This window comes from Thalassophryne amazonica, chromosome 17, assembly GCF_902500255.1.
Source record: "Thalassophryne amazonica chromosome 17, fThaAma1.1, whole genome shotgun sequence".
Lineage (NCBI taxonomy): Eukaryota > Metazoa > Chordata > Actinopteri > Batrachoidiformes > Batrachoididae > Thalassophryne > Thalassophryne amazonica.
This window is the reverse complement of record NC_047119.1, coordinates 31,239,735-31,261,289: the sequence shown is the minus strand read 5'-3', so window position 1 is coordinate 31,261,289 and position 21,555 is coordinate 31,239,735. Positions and strand designations below refer to the sequence as shown.

General features: G+C 40.7%; 1 protein-coding gene across 1 annotated transcript; it reads right to left on the bottom strand.

Moving 5' to 3' along the window:
• Window positions 1-507: 507 nt before the first annotated feature.
• On the bottom strand, window positions 508-17,137 carry LOC117529401 (zinc finger protein RFP-like). Its single transcript, XM_034192169.1, is given in 3 exon segments — window positions 508-1,532; window positions 1,535-2,197; window positions 17,013-17,137. Coding segments are annotated over 2 exon segments (1,629 nt in total). The 5' UTR covers window positions 2,189-2,197; window positions 17,013-17,137; the 3' UTR covers window positions 508-557.
• Window positions 17,138-21,555: the final 4,418 nt, after the last annotated feature.

The following is a 21,555-nucleotide window of genomic DNA, read 5'->3' as shown; positions in this document are numbered from 1 at the left end:
CCAGAAACAACTATAGTTTTGAATAAATGTCGTGTGATTGGCTTTTTTTTTTTGGTGTAAAAGTTAGTGAGGAAAAAAAAAAAGTCACTTGTCAATTTGGAAAACTGTTTCTAACTAGATAACAACTCTGAAGTGATTTACGACATTTTAAGGAGATGTTAGCATGCTAACTAGCAATACAGGAACATCCCTGTGAAAGATGTTGGACTTAAAAAAAAAAAAGACCGTAGGGTAAAAGTCACCAGATTTGTCATTGTGTTAATGCTCTACTCTGCCTTGGAGCTGCAGTGGGTGACGACACCATGACTTCTGACAAGTTGAGAGATTTTCAAAAACAAGAAGTGCTTGGCTGGGCCTCAAAAACTGAAACGCACACAAACAGGAAAAAAAAAAAAAAAAAATGCTGAAGCACTCTTCAGTGCACTCTTCAGAAAGACTGTGTTTCACCTCACCAAGAATTACCGTGTCACAAGATCTTGTTACACCCCTGATGAATATGATTCCAGATTTTTTTTTTTTTTTTTTAGAGGTGCTGACATCAATCAACCCATGACATTTTACATTAAATTACATGGACTGACATGACGTATGATCAGTGGCTCAGAGTTTTTGCCACCATCATTTGGTTCAGGACTAAAAAATGGGTAGATTTTCTGAGTGAAGGAGCAGCCAGTAAAGGAGTAAAGAAGATCTGCAGCATCAACATCATAAAAGGAGATCAGACCCTCCTCATAATCCACAAACACCCCGACCTTCTTAGGCTGAGACCTCACAGAGAGACAGATTGAAGGGCCAGAAAGAGCTCTGTACTCATTTTCATTCCTCACGCATATTGTCCAGTAACCATACTGAGGACTTAATTCAATGTCTCCTTTCCTGTTGACGGACTCTCTGGCCACTCCTAAAGTCCACATAGTCTTTCCTTTAACTTGAACCTCAAAATAAAATCTTCCTACAGAGAAACTCTGCTTTGCTAAAACATAGATACCAGTTGAATATCTCTCTGGGTTGTCTGGGAGATTCTTCCGTTCATCACCATGTTTTACTTGTTTTCCATCATCAGACAGGATGAGTTTAGGATGTGCTGTATCAGGATCCAGAGTCACATCCACTGCATACTGCTGGACCCTCTTCAGTTCAGCTTCACTCACTTTCTTCATGTCTTTTCTGATGGTCTCCTCCAGCTGACTCACAGTTCTCACCACACTCCCCTCATATGACGGTGGATGGACTCTGACCTCAGTCCAGTCCTTGGTGGGTGGAGCAGGGTTCAGGGACTGGAAGCCTTGGAGGAGGTGGAGGTGGTCTTCAGACTGTGAGAGCTGCTCCACCTCAGAGCTCCTCTTCTGCAGCTCAGAGATTTCACATTCCAGCTCTGTGATGAAGCCTTCAGCCTGGTCCTCTGTCATCTTCTGCTTCTCCTCGATGGTCTTGAGGAGCTCGTTCAGACCTCTCTGAACAGACTCCATCAGAGCAGTGAAGATCTGAACACCAGCTGATTTCTCTTTGTCTGCATTTTTCTGGCTGAGCTCAACTGACTGATCTCCTGAATCTTCAGTTGTCTCTTCTGGATCATCTCCTGAATTTCAGCTTCCGTCTTCCTCAGCTCAGCCTTCTTTCCTTCATATTTTTCTTTCAGAGGAACAACATCATGTGACTTGTGGTCTAAAATAGTACAGAGCATACAGACACACATCTGGTCGTTCTTGCAGAACAGCTCCAGCAGTTTGTCGTGTTTTTCACACATTCTACCTTCCAGGTTCTCCACAGGGTCAATCAGCTGATGTCTCTTCAGGCCTGACCTTGTCAGATGAGGGTCCAGGTGAGTCTCACAGTAGGACATCAGACACACCAGGCAGGACTTCAGGGCCTTCAGTTTGTCTTCAGGACAGACGTCACAGAGAACTTCTCCTGGTTCAGCAGATCGTTGCTCTGAGCTGCTGCTGACTTTCTGTTTGAACTGATCAACCATCTCAGAGATGAAAATATTGACCTTCAGCTCAGGTCTTGTGTCAAAAACTGTTTTGCAAATGGGACATTGACAAGTACCACGTGTTTCCCAGCACTCAGTGATGCACTTTTTACAGAAGTTGTGTCCACATGATGTGCTAACTGGATTGTTGAAAACATCCAAACAGATGGAGCACAAGAACTGATCTTCAGAAAGCAGACAGCTGGCAGCAGACATGTCCACACCCTGAGAACACAATGTTAAACACAAAACTGGAATTACATTATTTATTTTGGTTTTCAAAACAAAAACTATGATTCTTGTAATGATGGGAAAGTCCAAAAGAATGTCACAGTTCATTTAAAATTCTAGTTCTTAAGTGACACCACCACTACGAAAACAATGAATCTTTCCATTAACATGTCTTCACGAAGCTTGTAGGAATTTTGTTTAGAGCGGTGCCACAGCGGGGTCTCTTTAGTGTTACTTTTGGTGTAATGTGCTATGGCCTTTGGTCTTGTTCTCTCTCATTTGTGTACTTCCTCTTCACATTCTTGGTGTTTGTTAACCCCCAAAATGTGAATCTGCTGCAAATCGTGAATTATCTGCAAACCATTATTGAAAATTCCCGCAAATAACCGTGAAAATCTGTGAACCGTTAATCATTTTGCTGCCAACAGTGAATAAAATATCCCACAAAACATGAACAAAGGTCTCGCAAACGTAAGTCGTAATATGTGAATTTCGTTTATGATATACGTTTTCCTTTCAGTTTCAGTAGTTTAACAGATTTCAGTTTATGGATCCGGGGACAGTGGCAGGTGAGGAGTTTTGCTGGGGCAGTGCACCTGTCAAACAGCAACATAGGTAAACTCGGGGAAGACAGAAACCTCGACTAGAGCAGAAGGGCAAAAACTCACTTGGTCTTGATTTTCACTGAATACAGACCGTGAAAGCGGGGCCTCACAATCGTTCTGACTTTGAGTTTTAAGCAGGAGGTGTCAGAAAAGTTACCACAGGGATAACTGACATGTGGCGGTGAAGCATTCATAGTGATGTCACTTTTTGATCTTTCAGTGCCGACTCTGTTCTCTACTTAATTTTTTTGGTTAAACATTTTACACTTAAAAATATTGAGTAAATTAAAAAGGCTGTGAAATCATTTAGATTTTCTTGGTAAATCTAAGTGAAAATATTAAGTATATTAGTCCTTTCCAAATATTTTGAATGAAATTTACCAAACAAAGTATATTTCAGAAAATTTGTTAAATTTACCCTTACAAATCTAGTTGGCCTGAACCATGGCAATTAGGTAACAGTAAAGCAAATTAGTTTTTTTTTAAATTGCTAAAACACAAAACCAAATTCTCTAAACTAAATGACCAGTTCTATAAACACATTTATTAAAACTAGCCCCCCATTTGCCAAAACCATAAACACATTTCACATGAAGACAATTCACAAAACACAGTCCTCCTTTTCTCATAAATCTAAACAAATTTTGTCTTGCTAAAACCCAAGTTGCATAAAACTCTGCTCAGATTCTCAATTTAAAGCTCAAGTGATGCAAAATGCTTGCCACAGTCAGCAAAACCTGAACACAATGTACACACCTGGCTTCATTCATTAAACATAACTCAGAATTGTAGACACTTGTTGCAAATGATGTGACCACACCTATAGAAGCCAGTTCAGAGTGCACAGTGAGCTGAAGGTTCCAAATGTATACAGTACCACAATGGACAGAGGCAGAATCAGAGGAAGAGGAGTTAGAGTCAGAGGAGGGAGAGGATCAGGCCGAGGAGAGAGAGCAAGGCAAACACTCACCATCATGCCTGCGACGTAGATGAGGTCCTGTGGCCTGACCCAGCTTCACAACATGATGTCGCACAATGATGTGTGTGTGGTATAGTTCAATAAATGGAAAAAAAAAAAATATATATATATATATATATATATATATATATATATATATATATATATATATATATATATATATATATATATATATATATATATATAACACCTTGAACACTGTGTCTTCAATGACTATTGCGTGTAATGGATCCTCTGTAGTGTTTGCATTGAGTTGTGATACAGTACAGTAGTGTACATCCTGTATTCTCTGTAGATTTACATACTGTTCATATGAAACAAATCTATGAATGCTACAGTAATATATTTTGAGAACAGATACTGTTCAGATACTATGTTTTGGCAGTTGTGAACAAACGTAAAAAGAACATTCTCACACACTGAACATAGTGTTTTCAGTTTTATTGTAGTGTTTAATGATGCATATAGTGTTTACATTTTTGCAGGCTTTGAGCAGCTGTGTTGGTGTGGCAGTTTGTGTTTTGAAAAGAGGTGTGGTTTTGTGTATGTAGCTTTAGAAAAGTGTGTTGTGTTTAGTGTTTTGAGAAAATGGGGGAGAGTTTTGTGAAATGAGTTTTAGCAATTTAAAAAAAAAATGTGTTTGCAGATTTCACTGGACTCCAAGGAACATGTGCAGTGAGGTGACACCAATGGGTGGTGTGAAAAGACTACAGATTACTGATTGGTCAGAGAGAATTGTCACTATTACTGCATCATCACTGTGAAATAGGAGACAGAAAGATGTCCTGAACGAAGCCAACATTTTTTTTAATATCGTTAGATATGTCTGGGGGCCTGCGTGGTTGCCATCCAGGAGCCAAGACTGGATGTTGTGAAGTGCGAAATCAGCACATGTTGCCAGATTGTGAGGCAAGTAGTGCCGTCTGTACCGTAGTAGTAAAATATAAAAACTAAAATACTCATCACAACAGTTTTATATAGCGTGGCTATAAGGAGTTAGATTTACTACAATCAGCAGTGAAAAAGGAAACACCTCAAATCAATTTGAGTTGATACCATCCGGTGGGAAAGTACCATATATGACCAATAAACCATTCTCCATCACCAAAGGCACGGTGGAGGTGTTTCTCAACACCAGCTGCCAAAATGATGTCATGGAAAATTCAGTAACTCTTACATTTCTTTCACCACAAAATGTTAAAATTATAACTGTTGGTTAATTCTCAACCTCTTAATTTCTTGTCAAAGAAGCTGCTGCTATTGTGTTTTGGAGGTTTGTACTGAAAAAAAGTGAAGCATGAGCAAGATCGACAAGACTTGAACACCCCCCCTGCTAATCTGGTGGATGTGGTGCTAAAGTCTACGTCATACTGTGATGGATTAAGGACTGAATGTGTGACAGATATGAAGTTTTGATATCTGTTTTTTATACAGTACTAATTCTTTTTTCATTCCTAAGGGCCCCTTCACACATAGTGGGAATAAGTACAAATCAGGACGAATCATGGCGGAACAGCTCGTATGAGCAAACCACTAAAACGTCGAACCGACGGGCAGGTATGCATGATGCCACAGATGGTTTCATGCACGCAGGAACACAGTGCGAGCAGCTGCGCGATGTGGTTGGCAATCAGAGCTTTGCAGGTTCAAACCCTGTGGGTGGCATGTATTTTTCTATTAAAATTGTATTTTTTTTGTATTGTAAAATTGTATGTATTTTTCTATTTTTTTTTTTATCACAGCAGCTGCGTGATGTGATTACACATGCACCAGCTGCTCACACTGTTCGCGTGCACGAAACCATCACAGCATGTATTTTAAATTTTTAATTTGTATTTTTTTCACAGTGCAAGCAGCTGTGCAGTGTTATCACATTGCGCAGCTGCCGTGAAAAAAAAAAATTTGAAAAATACATGCCACCCACAGGGTTTGAACCTGCAAAGCTCTGATTGCCAACCAGAAACTTTACCACTGCACTACCATCACTGGTCTGTAAATGGTGCGAAAAAATGCCTGAAATCAACAAGGACATGCAGCTGCTGCAGCCCAGCACAAACGCGAAAGATGTTTTATGTATCTCCATGTGAAAACAGCAGGCAGAGACACATGCCTCATGGAAGAATGTTGTAAGTTCGTGTCCATCAAAACACAGTAGGTGTCCACCTGGGGCATCCAGGAGCAGATATCTTACAGCATCGGCTGTGGGCAGACACACCCCACTTGTCCGTTCAGTGCCCAGACTAACGTGTCACTCTGTTTCTCTATTATGTGGTCTTTGATTTTCATTTGTTATGTAATTGCATATGTAGGTATTGTCGTAATTATTTATATAACTGTCCTGGGGATGGTTTCTGTTTTTGTAATGTGTGCACTGAGCTGTCATCCAGCTGTCTGTGCTGTGATCATCTGAGAGGCCCCTCCCCATGCTGTGTGTGATCAGACCTCGCTGTCCGGCCCCAATATGATAAGATCTGTACATACATATCAGCATTTTATGCAAGTATGCCCCCCACCGACACACCACATGTCTTGGGGGGAGCACACTTGCGAGACACATGCACCACATGTGTTGCATTTTTGGCCAACACCTGCTGTGAGAGGGATCAAATGGACTCTCACAGTGCACACTGTCTTTCAGCTGCTGTATGCACAAATAGTTGTAGCAACAGGTGTACAACGCATTGGAGACAGCTACGATTTTACACATATTGCATACGATTCCTGCTTCATGCACAATTTGACCACATTCATACTATGTGTGAAGGGGCCCTAAAATGTGTTCCTTGTCAGCTGATATCCGGACAGTCCATTGGAAAGTTTTGTGCATGCTCAAAACTGAGCAGATATCTGACTGAGAGCTTCCCCTGTGGTTGTACATTTGGTTACCGTTTTGTCCTGTATTTGTTCCTTAGATTGGCAGTGGACGTCTGATAGATTTTAGTTTTATCGGCGCATTGTCTGTCTTCTGTTTGCATCTGGAAGCACACAAATTATTTCAATCCATTACTCAGTTTACTCACTCTGTCACATTGTGATGACACCTTACAGTTTTTCCTCAACTGCTAAAACACTAAATGCTATTGTCTGAACCAAATGCTCACTTGCCTGAAACCTCTGATTGAATCATTCACTCTTTTGGCAAAACCATTTACTGTAAGCACTTTTCACCTGTTTAGACACAACTTGCCAACACATTTTCATTGTGATGCACCTGTGTTGCATAATGGTGACCACACGTGGCAAAAGTCTAACAGTTAAAGCACTGGTGTCACCAGTTGAACACAACAACTCAGAACTGATCACAGTTGTGGCCAATGATGTGAGGGAACATATATAAGCGAGTTCGGAGAGCACTGGTTTGTGAGGCACTACAACAGATAGAAATTTGAGAGGAGGAGTTCATGTGAGAGGTGGTTGAAGTGGTCAGTGAAGACAATGTACAGTAATATCTGATGAAATCAGAGCTACTGTGACTGACCATGTTCTTGTCCGCGGTATGAGTATGAGGGAGGCCGGACAAAGGGTCCAACCAACCATCAGTATATTCACTGTGTCCACCAGAATCCTGAGATTTACAGAAGAGAACATAATAGTATTTAAATGTTGACAGGAATTACTGTGTGACTATATGATATACTGTACCACAGTATACTTTAAGAAAATACATGTTTCAGTACGTCACTGTGTCAATGTACTGTAGTATTACAATGGAGGGCTAGTTTAACTGTTTGTAGGCCTAGTATTCCATGTATATTTTTGTACTTTATTTTTATGTAGGCTTACTGGATACAAGTGCTAAATGCACGATGTGTTTGTACTGTAAAAGTGCTACATGTAAATGCACAGAATTTCTATTATTTGTACTTTTTTACTATGTACAAGTGCTAGATGCACAGGACTTCTGTTTTGCAACAAGTATTTAGCCGACAGTGAACAATAAGCATTTATTTCTACAGCTTTATGTCCTGAACAATGTATTTTCTATGTAGTGTTTAGAGACTGCTCAGTAGTGTTTAATTTTGATCGACTCGGGGCACGATTTGACAACATACTTCAGTTCTGAGCACAGACTGAACTGTTTTGAGGTGAAAGTTTGGTTTTGCAAGAAGAGTCTGGGGTTTTGTGAATGTAGCTTGAAAAATGGGTTTTGTGTTCACAGTTTAGAGAAAAGGAGAGCAGCTTTCAAGAAATGTGTCTTAGCAATTGAGAAAAACTGCAACATATAAATTTAAAAATAGTTCTGTTACGGTTGGGTGTAGGGACAGACTAAATTGAACCCCAAAAGCAGGTCAGCCAGACAAGAAGGCAGATGATCAAGAACAGCAGTTTATTAATTCACAAGATATAAACTGAAGAATTGTCTTTAGGTGCAAGGTGAATTCAACACAGGAGTAAGCTTCATAAACAGTGATGGTTCTGAGGAATATCTTCTTCACTAAAGAAGAGCATAAAGTCCACAATCAAAAAGGAAAAACTTAACATACTAATCAGATACTCCCAACTCAAACATTAACCTCCTCCTTATGTAAAAGATAAATGCAAAATACAAAAATAGCAAGGAGGCTGGGAAACTGAGGGAAAAACAGCCTCTTCCTTGAAGGGGAAGAGTACATAGGAAACAGCATTCCAAAGCAGGATTTCCACAAATACAAGGTGGAGCAGAGAACTCACAAGAGGAACTGGATTACAGTGACCCAGCAGTAACACCAGCAACATTCAAACATGCATAAATACAATAGTCACTATATATTGTGACTTTTGTCACAATATATAGCCAGCCTTGATTGTTGCAGGTGATCACCCAACCAGGTGCATTTAATTAGACAGCTGATGTGTAGGAAATTTAAGAGAACACCAGGGGGCAGTAAACATTCAGACATTACCTGAAACTGAAGATAATAAAAGGGAACACCAGATGGCAGCATATAGCCAGGCTAGAAACTGAAGGACAGACAAATGCAGAGACTACTACTTAACAAGAAAAGGTGAAAAGACAAGATGTGATAACCTAACAAGAAGACAAGAGCTGAAAGAAGAATTCAGTAGATACTGTGGGATTAACTGAGAGGACATAACATACAGAGATGAGAGCAGAAATAAGAGAAGAGCAGATATGAGCTGGGGACAGATGTGAGAAGCAAATACAAGGAGGAGACAAGAGACGAAAACCAACACTGACAGAACTACAAGTTCAATTATACTTCACAGAACTACTGGAACAACAGCTTTTCTCAACGGTCCATTAGTGCATTTAACATCACACTCAGCCATATTAGTTCAGATATTTCAAATAAAATGCTCATGAATGACTCCACCAGATCACATCCACAGCAGCTGGAAACCACTGCTAGCAGACCTCTGCCTCAAAGTGACCACGACCCTCATTCATAATTTTATGTCTTACAGTTTTTTTTAAAGTGCTAAAACACATTTCACAAAACTATCCCCCATTTTCTCAAAACGCTAAACACAACACACTTTTCTAAAGCTACATACACAAACCCACACCTTCTCTTTTCAAAACACAAACTGTCACACCAAAACAGCTGCTCAAAGCCTGCAAAAATGTAACGTTTGTTTGCAACTGCCAAAGCATAGTATCTGTATCTGTTCTCAAAATATATTACTGCAGAGTATGTAGCATTCATAGATTTGTGTGTTTCATATGAATAGTATGTAAAGCTACAGAGAATACAGTGTACACTACTGTACTGTATCACAACTCAATGCAAACAGTACAGAGGATCCATTACATGCAATACTCATTGAAGACACAATGTTCAGGGTGTGATTTTTTTTCATTTATTGAACTATACCACACACACATCATTGTGCTGCATCACGTCGTCGAGCTGGGTCAGGCCACAGGACCTCATCTACCTCGCAAGCATGATGGTGCAAGTTTGCCTTGCTCTCCCTCCTCGGCCTGCTCCTCTCCCTCCTCGGCCTGCTCCTCTCCCTCCTCGGCCTGCTCCTCTCCCTCCTCTGACTCTAACTCCTCTTCCTCTGATTCTGCGTGTGTACATTGTGTTCAGGTTTTGCTGACTGTGGCAAGCATTTTTGCATCACTTGAGCTTTAAATTGAGAATCTGAGCAGAGTTTTATGCAACTTGTGTTTTAGCAAGACAAAATCTGTTTAGATTTGTGAGAAAAGGAGGACTGCGTTTTGTGAATTGTGTCTTCATGTGAAATGTGTTTATGGTTTTGGCAAATGGGGCTAGTTTTATTAAATGTGTTTATAGAACTGGTCATTTGGTTAAGAGAATTGGGTTTTGTGTTTTAGCAATTTAAAAAAAAAAAAAAAAAAAACTGTAAAAGAGCTCTGAGTTATTTCAAAAATGTTCACACACCCCCAGTACTGTTGTCATGAACGAGTAACTACCTGCAGACACCAAAACCACAAGGACGTAAACATTATTGTTCTGTAAAGCTTAACAGGGACTTCCAATGGGAAAGACTTACATTTGAAGCCAGCCCCAAGTGACAATTCAAAGAATTGCAAGACTTGCCACTTCCATGTTGGCTTCATTTATCAGGACTGGAGGTTGAGGCGTGCTCAAAACCCGTTATGACTTATGAGTTATCTTATCTTTTCAGAACAGATTCATCTGATGGTCAGTGTTAAGTGAGATGTATTGCTGAAAGATTTTACACTGATGGCAAATAAATTCAGGGTTTATAGGAAGTGAAGCTGAAGTTCACAATGTCTTACAGACGTCATGTGAATAACTTTCTGTACTAAGAGCTTTTCCTAACTCAACTATGATTCTCAGGAGAAAACTGATTACAGATTTATAGTCCAATGCATGAGCCCACAGAGATAAACAGGGAGGAATAATCAATGGATTATCAATTAATCAGTTGAACGTTATTGTAAAACTTTGTGTTTTCGAAAGAATTCAGCTTTAAATGCAAAAGGCATTAAAAAAAGATACAAGCTACTAACAAGATACTAAGTTACTCTAATTTTCAATGGTTAGTTCTTATTCTCATACATTGATATTTGGAAGATTTTCCTTGTTTTTGGAGCATATTTACTTTTGTAATCACCAGTGGTGGGCACAATTCTGATAATCCAATAACTGATAATTATCGAAGATAATGTTTTCATTATCGGATTATCTTTTCAGCTAACTTCGAAAACCATTATCGGACTAATTATTTTCCGATACTTTTTTGTCCGATAATTTTTAGACCAACACTAGAGCTACCAGAGTGGTGCCAAATGGCACGTCTTCCTTTCATGACCAAGGTGGTGCCAAATGGCACTGCTGGGGTAATTTACAACTCATTAGGCCACCTTTTCTTACGTAAGTGCAGCCATTAGATTGGAATGTGGCAGTACCAGAGTGACTGGCAGTTTGAGCCTGTGAGAATGTAAAAAAAAAAGTGGTGCAGAAGCTTCTGTTGAATTAGAAAAAGTTGCCAGTCTTAAACATTTCAGCAGTGTGTAGATTTTAAGGAGGTTGGACGGGCATGTGCTTACCCAAATTATGTTAGCATAAATCAAATATGGATAAATCAAAGAATAATACAGGGCCAATGGACAAGCCTTTTCTACAATGTCTGAGTTTGCTGATGAATCCAAATGATCTTACCGTTTTATTTTTTGTGGATAAAACTAATGTGTTGTTTCTGGTTCAAATTCGCATCCACTACAATGCCTAAAAATTTGACATGGGATACATTCGATAAATTTAATTTCCTTCAGTTGAAACGCTAGTATAGAGTTTGAGCAGCGCAAGCTTTCGTGGGTTTATGTTCTTCTACCCATCTGTAAAATCAGTCTCTTACTGTAAAGCACTTGAGTATTTCTGTCCTTCTCCCTAATCAACAGAAGCTTCTGCACCACTTTTTAAAAACTGAACATTCTCACAGTATACAATATAAATATTCATCAGACGTGTGTATTTATTTACACAAACATGTTCTCACCATTATGTTTACCATCAGCATTTAGAAATGTGTTCATATTAAATTCACAGATTCATTCATACAACACCAAACAGAATAGTCATCTTCACCTTTCTTTCTATAAAACTAAACATATTCTGTTTTCCATCCGATATTGTGTCGTACAAATATGGAATAATAAAAGAAATGTAACAGAGCTCATCACTGCAAACTTTTTTAAAGAAAAACTGCCTTTACATTTAATTCATGAAGCTTAGTTTTGTTTTTTTAAGTCTTAAATTTGTTCAATTTTGTCTTTTTTTATTTGTATGCATGCATAACAGGGACTTTTCTGACTGACTTTCTCAAAGTCAGAATGCAAGCTTGAGCAGAAAGCTCAAACTTGCCGGTCACTCTGGTACTGCCACATTCTGATCTAATGGCTGCACTTACATATGAAAGATAAACAGCAGTGTGGTTTTCGTCCTGGTCGCGGCACACTGGACCAGCTCTACACGCTCCATTGGGTGCTCGAGGGTTCATGGGAGTTCGCCCAACCAGTCCACCTGTGCTTTGTAGATCTGGAGAAGGCGTTTGACCGTGTCCCTCGGGGCACCCTGTGGGGGGGTGCTCCGGGAGTATGGGGTCCTTTGCTAAGGGCTATCCGGTCCCTGTACCACCGCAGCAGGAGCTTGTTTCGCATTGCCGGTAGTAAGTCAAACCTGTTTCCAGTGCGCGTTGGCCTCCGCCAGGGCTGCCCTTTGTCACCGGTTCTGTTCATTATCTTTATGGATAGAATTTCTAGGTGCAGCCAGGGTGTAGAGGGGGTCTGGTTTGGGAACCACAGAATCTCGTCTCTGCTGTTTGCGGATGATGTGGTTCTGTTGGTTTCGTCAAATCAGGACCTTCAGTGTGCACTGGGGCGGTTTGCAGTCGAGTGTGAAGCGTCCAGGATGAAAATCGGCACTTCCAAATCCGAGGCCATGGTTCACGACCGGAAAAGGGTGCTTTGCCCTCTTCAGGTCGGTGGAGTGTCCTTGCCTCAAGTGGAGGAGTTAAGTATCTCGGGGTCTTGTTCACGAAGTGAGGGATGGATGGAGCGTGAGATCGACAGATCGGTGCAGCATCTGCAGTGATGCGGTCGCTGTATCGGACTGTCGTGGTGAAGAGAGAGCTGAGTAAGGGGGCAAATCTCTCGATTTACCGATTGATCTATGTTCTGATCCTCACCTATGGTCATGAGATTTAGCTCATGACTGAAAGAACGAGATCGCGAGTACAAGCGGCCGAGATGAGTTTCCTCCGCAGGGTGGCTGGGTGCTCCCTTAGAGATAGGGTGAGGAGCTCGGTCACTCTGGAGGAACTCTGAGTCGAGTCGCTGCTCCTCCACGTCGAAAGGAGCCAGTTGGGGTGGCTCGGGCATCTTTTCTGGATGCCCCCTGGATGCCTCGCTGGAGAGGTGTTCCGGGCATGTCCCATCGGGAGGAGGCCCCGGGGAAGAACCAGGACACGCTGGAGGGACTACGTCTCTCGGCTGGCTTGGGAACGCCTTGGAGTTCCCCCGGACGAGCTGGGGGAGGTGTGTGTGGATCGGAAGGTCTGGGCGGCTTTGCTTGAGCTGTTGCCCCCGCGACCCAACTCCGGATAAAGCGGAAGAAAATGGATGGATGGATTTTTGAAAATGCCTTTTTTGAAATAAAAAAAAAAGGCATATTTTACAAAAGCACATTTATCTGTAAACACCACCACACGACACACCTCACATTAACGTGTTGGTTTACAGTCAACCCATCAGTGTCAGCGGAGGCACATTTTACCCAGAATGCCATCTGTCTGTGTTTGTTACAAAATGTCAGAATTAGTGCATTATTCAACATTAAAAGATATATGTTCTATTTTACATTAATGGAGTTATTCTATTAATATTCATTTTATTTACACCAAACCATAAGTCAGCATTGCTTTATTTTCCAAGACCTCTGCCTGACGACAGGATTGTGATTGAGTAGAGACTTAAGCTTCGTGGTTCCTCTCAGCTGCGTTTGTGCTGGAAGCCATGTAGTAAACGGGAGCTTCCAGCAGGGGACAGGATGCTCAAAGACAGAAGTGCTGACTCATTGCTTGGGTCTGTTGTCGCTTTTGATGCTTTCAGAAGCGATCGTGGTGTTAAAACTCAAAATCAGCTTGTTAGAAGTTGCAAGTGTACCGGAGACAAAACTGGAATTTAGTGGTTATTGGTTATCTAACTTCTGATACATTTTTGGGTGGTTTATTTTATCTTGATGAAAGATAACTTTTCAGTTATCTGATTACCTGTTATCAAAGTTAATTTTTTGGTTATCTGTGCCCATCACTGGTAATCACACCTAATATTTTTGCACAACACTGTAGTTTTAACATGCAACAGATCTGCTGTGTGTCAGCCTGATCCCATCAGATCTCAGAAGCTAAGCAGTGCGGGACCTAGTTGGTACTTGGATGGGAGACCTTTTTGGAACACCAGCGGCTGTGTGTGTTTCTCCAGGTAAATTGCAACAGGAAGGGCATCCGGCGTAAAACTTGTGCCAACTACCAATGCGGATCTGGCTGTATCCGCTGTAGCGACCCCGAACACAAAACGGGAGCAGCTGAATGGACAACTGTAGTTTTAACATGTGCATATTCCTCAGACTAACAACAACTAGCTTTGATTCACTGACAGTGAAATAGGTAACAAGTTACCAGTATATTACTGTAATTACTATAATAGTAATTTCCTGCCATTTTAACTGTAACACACTGGTCACTTTTTGTTTTTTTTTTTTTGTTTGTTTGTTTGTTTTACAGTGCATAAAATGTTCAGATTATAAATTATGTTGGTTAACTCTCAACCTCTTCTTAATTTCCTGTAAAATAAACTGCTGTTGTGTTTTGGAAGTTTGTCAAAATGCAGGAATCAGGAAAGAGCCTGTTCAGACTGGAGTTGGCAATCCGGTTCAAACTGGATTCAATCCGGATTGCTTTCTATCTCAATGCTCAAATCTGGTTCAGCCTACATATACGTCCAAATTCAATTTGGCTCAAGATGAAAGAGATCTGTGTGGAAGTCAGAATTCAGGAGTGTGTGAATTTGGATCTGGACATGACAGTGTGGTTTTTGTGACACATAGAAGGGAACACACCCGGTGGATTTTCTTGGCAAGAAAGAACCACAGAGGAAGAAGGTTGTTTGCTGTCCTCACTGCTGCAGCGGTACTCAGCTGCTGCCACATTAGAGAGGACGCTTTGGGCACACGGATGTATTGACAAAGTTTGAAGTCATGATCCCAGAGATTTGCATTCAGAGCTCAATGAATCCCACTCAAATGCTACTCAAATCCAGTTCAGCCCACCTCTTGGATTTGGGTTGAGATTGTATTTCCAGTAGATTTGGCAATGCGTCAGGATTTCCCAGGAATAGTGAAGGATTTAACCAGGGATAGGGGAAGTGTGGGAAGAGCTGCTTGGTCTACTGCCACAACAACCTCAATCCAAATAAACGGTACAAAATGAATGAATCAATGTTCATTTTGGTTCTTTCTCACTCAGGTGAGATTATTGTAAATGGAATCAGTTGCATTCTCTTGAAATAACTCTAGATGAACTCTGAGTTTGTTAACTGTTCTTGTGCATTAAAATTCAACATTTACAGACATGTTCACTATAAACTTTGAGCTCTTTTGTCTGTAATGGATGTGATGTTCTGATTCTGATTGATTAAGTAATTGGCCAGTAGACAAGATGACCGTTTGTCCCTCTTCCTCCACTTTCGTGGTGCAAACAGGAAGCACATTTTCTTTACATTTACAATTTATTAAATAAGACGGCAGCCCGACCTGCTCTTCCTGCCACCAATAGTGACTGAAGATTGATTATCCATTTTTTCATCTACCCGCTCACTTTTTTCTAATCTGTGTTACAGACTTACTTCTGCTTTGTTTCTGTTTATTTTTGTTTTGCCTGTTTGGTCTAGTAAAAAAAAAAAAAAAAAAAAAAAAAAAAAATTCCATTCCCCTGCTGTAATTACTTTCTGAAATTTGGTTGTTTCATGACAGTCTGATCGCTAACACACTGACACACATACAAAAATAAAACAAACTGTGTCCAAATACATTTGAACCTAACTGTGTACTGGTCTGTACTCACCAGTCTGACAGAAACTTTGCTGTGAAGACAAAGGTGACTGCTGCAGTGTGTGTATGTGAGTATCTGAGAGAGAGAGAGAGAGAGAGAGAACATAGTAACTGAATTTGGCTGAAATATTCACTCTATCAAGACCAGTGGTACCGGATGGCTGGACACAAATGCAGAGCTCAGACTCAGATGGGATTTGGCGATAAGGTTTTACTGAAACAACAAGCAGGTTCTGGTACACTGAAAAGCAGTCAAAAATCAGCAACAGTGTCACAAACATTAGGCAAGGGCGTGGTCCAATAAACAAGCAGGCAGTCCAAAATACAGCGAGAAAAACAGGTCGAGAAAACTTACAAGATTAGCTATGAAGCAAAGGCATAAAGCACAACAAACAAACCCGTGAAACTAATATACACCCTGGTGATGAGCTACCAATTAGAAACAGGTGTGTGGAAACCACCAGAATAGGGGTGTGGCCCAACAGTGTGCCCTGCCCACCACCAGGAGAGACAAATGAGAGAAAGGGACGGACCAAGGCCAAGCAGAAAAACCCCACAAGAGAAATCACAAAACATAACCTAAGCAGAGCAAACAATAAAACAAAACCTAAACCCTGACACACTCAGGTGTCAGTTTATTAGATACACCTCATGAAACATCATGCAGACTTGCAGCAAATTCTTCTTCATGAAGAAGTGAAGGTGTGGCCTCTTCAAAATCAATACCACTGATTAAAAGTGAATATTTATAGTTATGATCACTTCAAACTTTGAGTTGCTTTTGTTGATAATGGCTGTGACGTTCTGATTCTGATTCAATAATTAGCCATTAGACAAGATGACTGTTTGTTCTTTCTAAACCTGCCTGATGCAAACAGGAAGCACATTTTCTTTGTGTTTTGTCATTTCTGAAACAAGACAGCGGCCTCAACTGCTCTTCCTGTACAGCAACAGGGAGTGACAATCAACAACCGGTTTCATATTTTTGGTTTTTGCTCCTCTGTGTGGTTTGGACTCACCTCTACTTCTATCACTCGGTATGATCACTTTCTGAGTTTTGTTTTTTTCGTTCCAATCCATGACAGTCTGATCTCTAACATACTGACACACAACTAAAATAACACAAACTCTGTCTGTGTCCAAATATAATTGGACCTAACTGTGTTCTCGTCTGTACTCACCAGTCTTTGACAGAGACTCTGCTGTATTGTTGTGTAAAACCTGGTGAATAAAAGCTCGTAAAGACAAACAAAAGTCGTCTGTAGCTCTTCTGTGCTTCTGAACAACTTTTACTTTTGTTTTTAGCTGTAATGTGACACTAGTTTTTCTCCGCCTCTTACCACCAAAACACTGACAGTGAACTTTACTAAAAAAAAAATCTGACATTGAAAGACAAAAACCTTCACTGAAAAAGAAAATATTGAAATACAAACACATTTAATTTTCCAAATGGATATTTTGAATTTCTGATTTACATTCTTCAAAAAGTATTTCTTACTTGAGTGTCTCTTCTGGGAAAAGTGAATATCTCTACAAGTTCACATCTTTCACTGCAGTCAGACACATTTATTCTGTTTTTCTGCCACAGAAACACTTTTGATGGCTGAGTCCAGTCAGTCAGTGAGTCAGAAATATTTCCATCAGTAACTTCATAAAAACTGTGCATGAAGTTGGGATATTGTGTGAAATGTAAATACAAACAGAATACAGTGATTTGAAAAGCCTCTTCAACCTATATTCAATTAAATACACCACATAGACAAGATATTTAATGTTCAAAGTGATAAACTTTATTGTTTTTGTGCAAATATCTGCTCATTTTGAAATGGATGCCTGCAACACATTTCAAAAAAGCTGGGACAGGGCAAAAAAGACTGGGAAAGTTGATGAATGCTCAAAGAACATCTATTTGGAACATTCCACAGGTGAACAGGTTAATTGGAAACACGTGAGTGTCATGATTGGGTATAAAAGGAGCATCCCCAAAAGGCTCAGCCGTTCACAAGCAAAGACAGGGACAGGATCACCACATTGTGAACAACTGCGTGAAAAAATAGTCCAACAGTTTAAGAACAATGTTTCTCAACATTCATTTGCAAGGAATTTAGGGATTCCATCATCTACAGTCCATAATATAGTCAGAAGATTCAGAGAATCTGGAGAACTTTCCACACGAAAGCGGCAAGGCCGAAAACCAACATTGAATGCCCGTGACCTTCGATCGCTCAGGCGGCACTGCTTGGGAACACTTCAGAAAACCATTGTCAGGTAACACAGTTCGTCACTACATCTACATGTGCAAGTTAAAACTCTACCATGCAAAGTGAAAGCCATACATCAACAACATCCAGAAACACAGCTGAGCTCATTTGAAATGGACAGATGCAAAGTGGAAAAGTGTGCTGTGGTCTGATGAGTCCACATATTGTTTTTGGAAATCATGGACATCGTGTCCTCCGGACCATCCAGATTGTTACCAGCATAAAGTTTAAAAGCCAGCATCTGTGATGGTATGGCACTGGCGGATCTAAGGGGGGGTTTAGGGGGTTTAAACTCACCTTGAGCTGTGCCCCTTTTGGTTTGGTATCCCAGTAAACATCTAGGGTTCTCCCCAGACAGTGGAACAATGGCGTAGCGCCATTTACTGTTATCACAGTGCCTTTATACTGCACCCTGCTCTCAGGTACTTTTTAATCCGGCCAGGTTGTTTGTGCTGCCTGCTCGCCCCTCCAACGCCAGCAGGCAAGCTGAGCAGAGCACAGAACTTCATCAAAGTCTTCCAATAAAAAGAGCTACTTCTGCCTGTGTAGCTTGTGACACATAGGCTTTATTTTACAGATGAAAGCCTTCATGTTTCCAAAGTTTGCTCAAATAAGCCACAAAGATTGTGTGAGACTCAGTGAGGAGTCTCTTGTTCGCTCACAGAGACTCCTCCTCTCTCTGAGGAAGAGAGAAACAGCAAAGTGTGAAAAACTGATTCAGAAAGTTTTTCATCCAGGGTTTCATCTTTAAAAGAGCAGATTTACTTCTTCCATTTACTTCTTACAGAAGTATTCTTTTTTTCGTTATGCACCAATGACACCAGATCAAATTACTTGTATGTGAGAACTTACCTGGCAATAAATTTGACTCTGATTCTGATGTGACAATCAAATTAGTCCAGGTTTAGGTTAGTAAGGTTAGATCTTATTTGTGTAAAGCGCCATGAAGCAACTTTGTTGTGATTTGGCGCTGTATAAATAAAATAAATTGAAAATTTAAAAAGTGAAACACAACTAAACCGAAGCCAACGTTGATCTCCACGCAACGATAATAAAATGTACGCACATTCTCTCCACATGCAACACATTTTGCGATGACACTTCCAGGGTTCCGTATCATTGAAAACGCAAAGCAAAACTTGAAGAAAAAAAATTATATTCCACTCACCCCAGTGTAAAGATATCCAAATAAAGTCCACAGCAAAAAAAAGGCAAAAACTAAAACAATTTTAAAAAATCAAGAACTACAGCAAAATGAAATAAGGATGAATTGAGGTTTTCTGCGGCCTTCGTTCAAATTTTTTGACAGTTTAAAAATCCTGACCAAGCTGCAGCTGCAGGAATGAAGCTGAGTGAAGGTTAAACGATGCCAACGAATGTCAACGAAAGTCCAGATTTCTTGTTTCGTTAGGGCTTTGTTGCCCTTCATTAAGTGCCGTGTGACCGGGGTAGACAGAAGCATGCAAAAAAGAACTTTATTACAACATAAGTGTCATTTGTTGTCTATATTCTTGCTTTCAATGCATCTAAAACCAGTCAAAATGACTCACAACACGCGTCGCCTTGGGTAATAATGGCCAACAGCACCGCTATACTAAAATTTTCTGGGGAGATCTGGGAAAGAGACACCAGCAAGTTCCCTGGAGACATGTTGCTGGGGAAGTTGACCACCTTGACATGAAACAGATGTGACTGGACTTCTGAGCTCCTCTTCTCAGCTTTGCTGCCACATAACAACTCATCAGCCAGTAGGCTGCTATTGACTCCAAAGCATGAGCTCACAGAGATAAACAGGGAGGAATAATCAATGGATTATCAATTGATCAGTTTAATCTTTTTGTAAAATTTTGTGCTTTCAAAACAATTCATAAATGCAAAAGACTTTAAAGATACTTATGAGCTCTTAATGAACAAGATACTTATTTTCTGTAATTTGCAATGTTTAGCTCTTATTGTCATACATTATTTGATATATGGAAGATTTTCCTTATTTTTGCAGCACATTTGCTTTTGTAATCATGCCTAATATTTTTGCACAATACTGGTGCTTCGATGTGAACATTGTCCTCAGACTAACAGCAAGTAGTTTTGATTCACTGACAGTCAAATAGGAGTGTTTTCAGTCAATATCTAAAAGACTGACACTGAAATAATATTATAACACTTAATAATATCCACAAATCCAATCCAGAGATTTGTTATGAAAAAATATATCTGCTGTGGCTTCTAAAACTATTTAAAGATGTTGGTGCTTGTTTCCAGAAACTGTAACATCATGACATTCATGAGAAGATTGATTATTTGCTTTCAAGCTGTCAAATGTCCAAAATGTATAAATATATTAAGCTAATTCAATAATCAGCTGGACTCACCAGTGATGACAGAGACTCTGCAGAGTTGCTGAGAAAGATCTGGTGAATTTAAGATTTTTAAGATTTTAAATACAAAGTAAGAGATTCACGTTGCAGCTCTGCTCTCACTGTGACCGACCTCAGGTTTAATTTTGAAATCTTCCTTTATAATGTTGTTCAGCATCAGTTGATGGCTGTAAAAGTCTAACAATCCCTCAATCACTCTAAAGTCCAGTTCACTTATCTCTGGCAATATGATAGCAACATACAGAGCGTCTGTAAAGTATTCACAGTGCTTCACTCTTTCCACATATTATGTTGTTGTTGTTCATTCGGCTGCTCCCGGTTTTGTTCAGGGTCGCCACAGCGGCTACAGCCAGATCCACATGGGTAATTCGCACAAGTATTACGCTGGATGCCCTTCCTGACGCAACTCCAGTTTTACCTGGAGAAACACACACAGCCGCTGGTGTTCCAAAGAGGTCTCCCATCCAAGTACTAACCAGAGCCCGCTCTGCTTCACTTCTGAGATCTGACAGGATCAGGCCGACACAGAGCAGCTCGGCTGCTTTTTTCCCACATATTATGATGCAGCCTTATTCCAAAATGGAGTAAATTTTTTTCCTCAAATTTCTACTCATAACAGGCCATAATGACTAGGGGCCACCGTGAGTCTCTCGTCCGGGTACCACCCCCAGACAAATGGACAGGCAGAGTGGGTGAATCAAGATCTGGAGCAGGCCCTGCGGTGTGTAACCTCCGCGCACCCAACGGCCTGGAGTCAACATCTGGCCTGGATCGAGTACGGCCATAACAGCCAAGTCTCCTCAGCGACCGGCCTCTCCTCCTTCGAGGCGTGTTTGGGGTACCAGCCCCCATTGTTCCCAGCCATGGAGGGAGAGGTCGAGGTCCCCTCGGTCCAGGCCCACCTCAGAAGGTGCCGTCGGGTGTGGCGCACAGCCCACTCTGCCCTTCTAAAGGCCCGGACGAGGGCTAAGGGCCATGCAGACCGCCGGCCTACACCGGACCCTGCATACCAGCCTGGGCAGGAGGTATGGCTATCTACCAAAGACATTCCTCTGCATACGGACTCCCAAAAACTGAAGGACAGA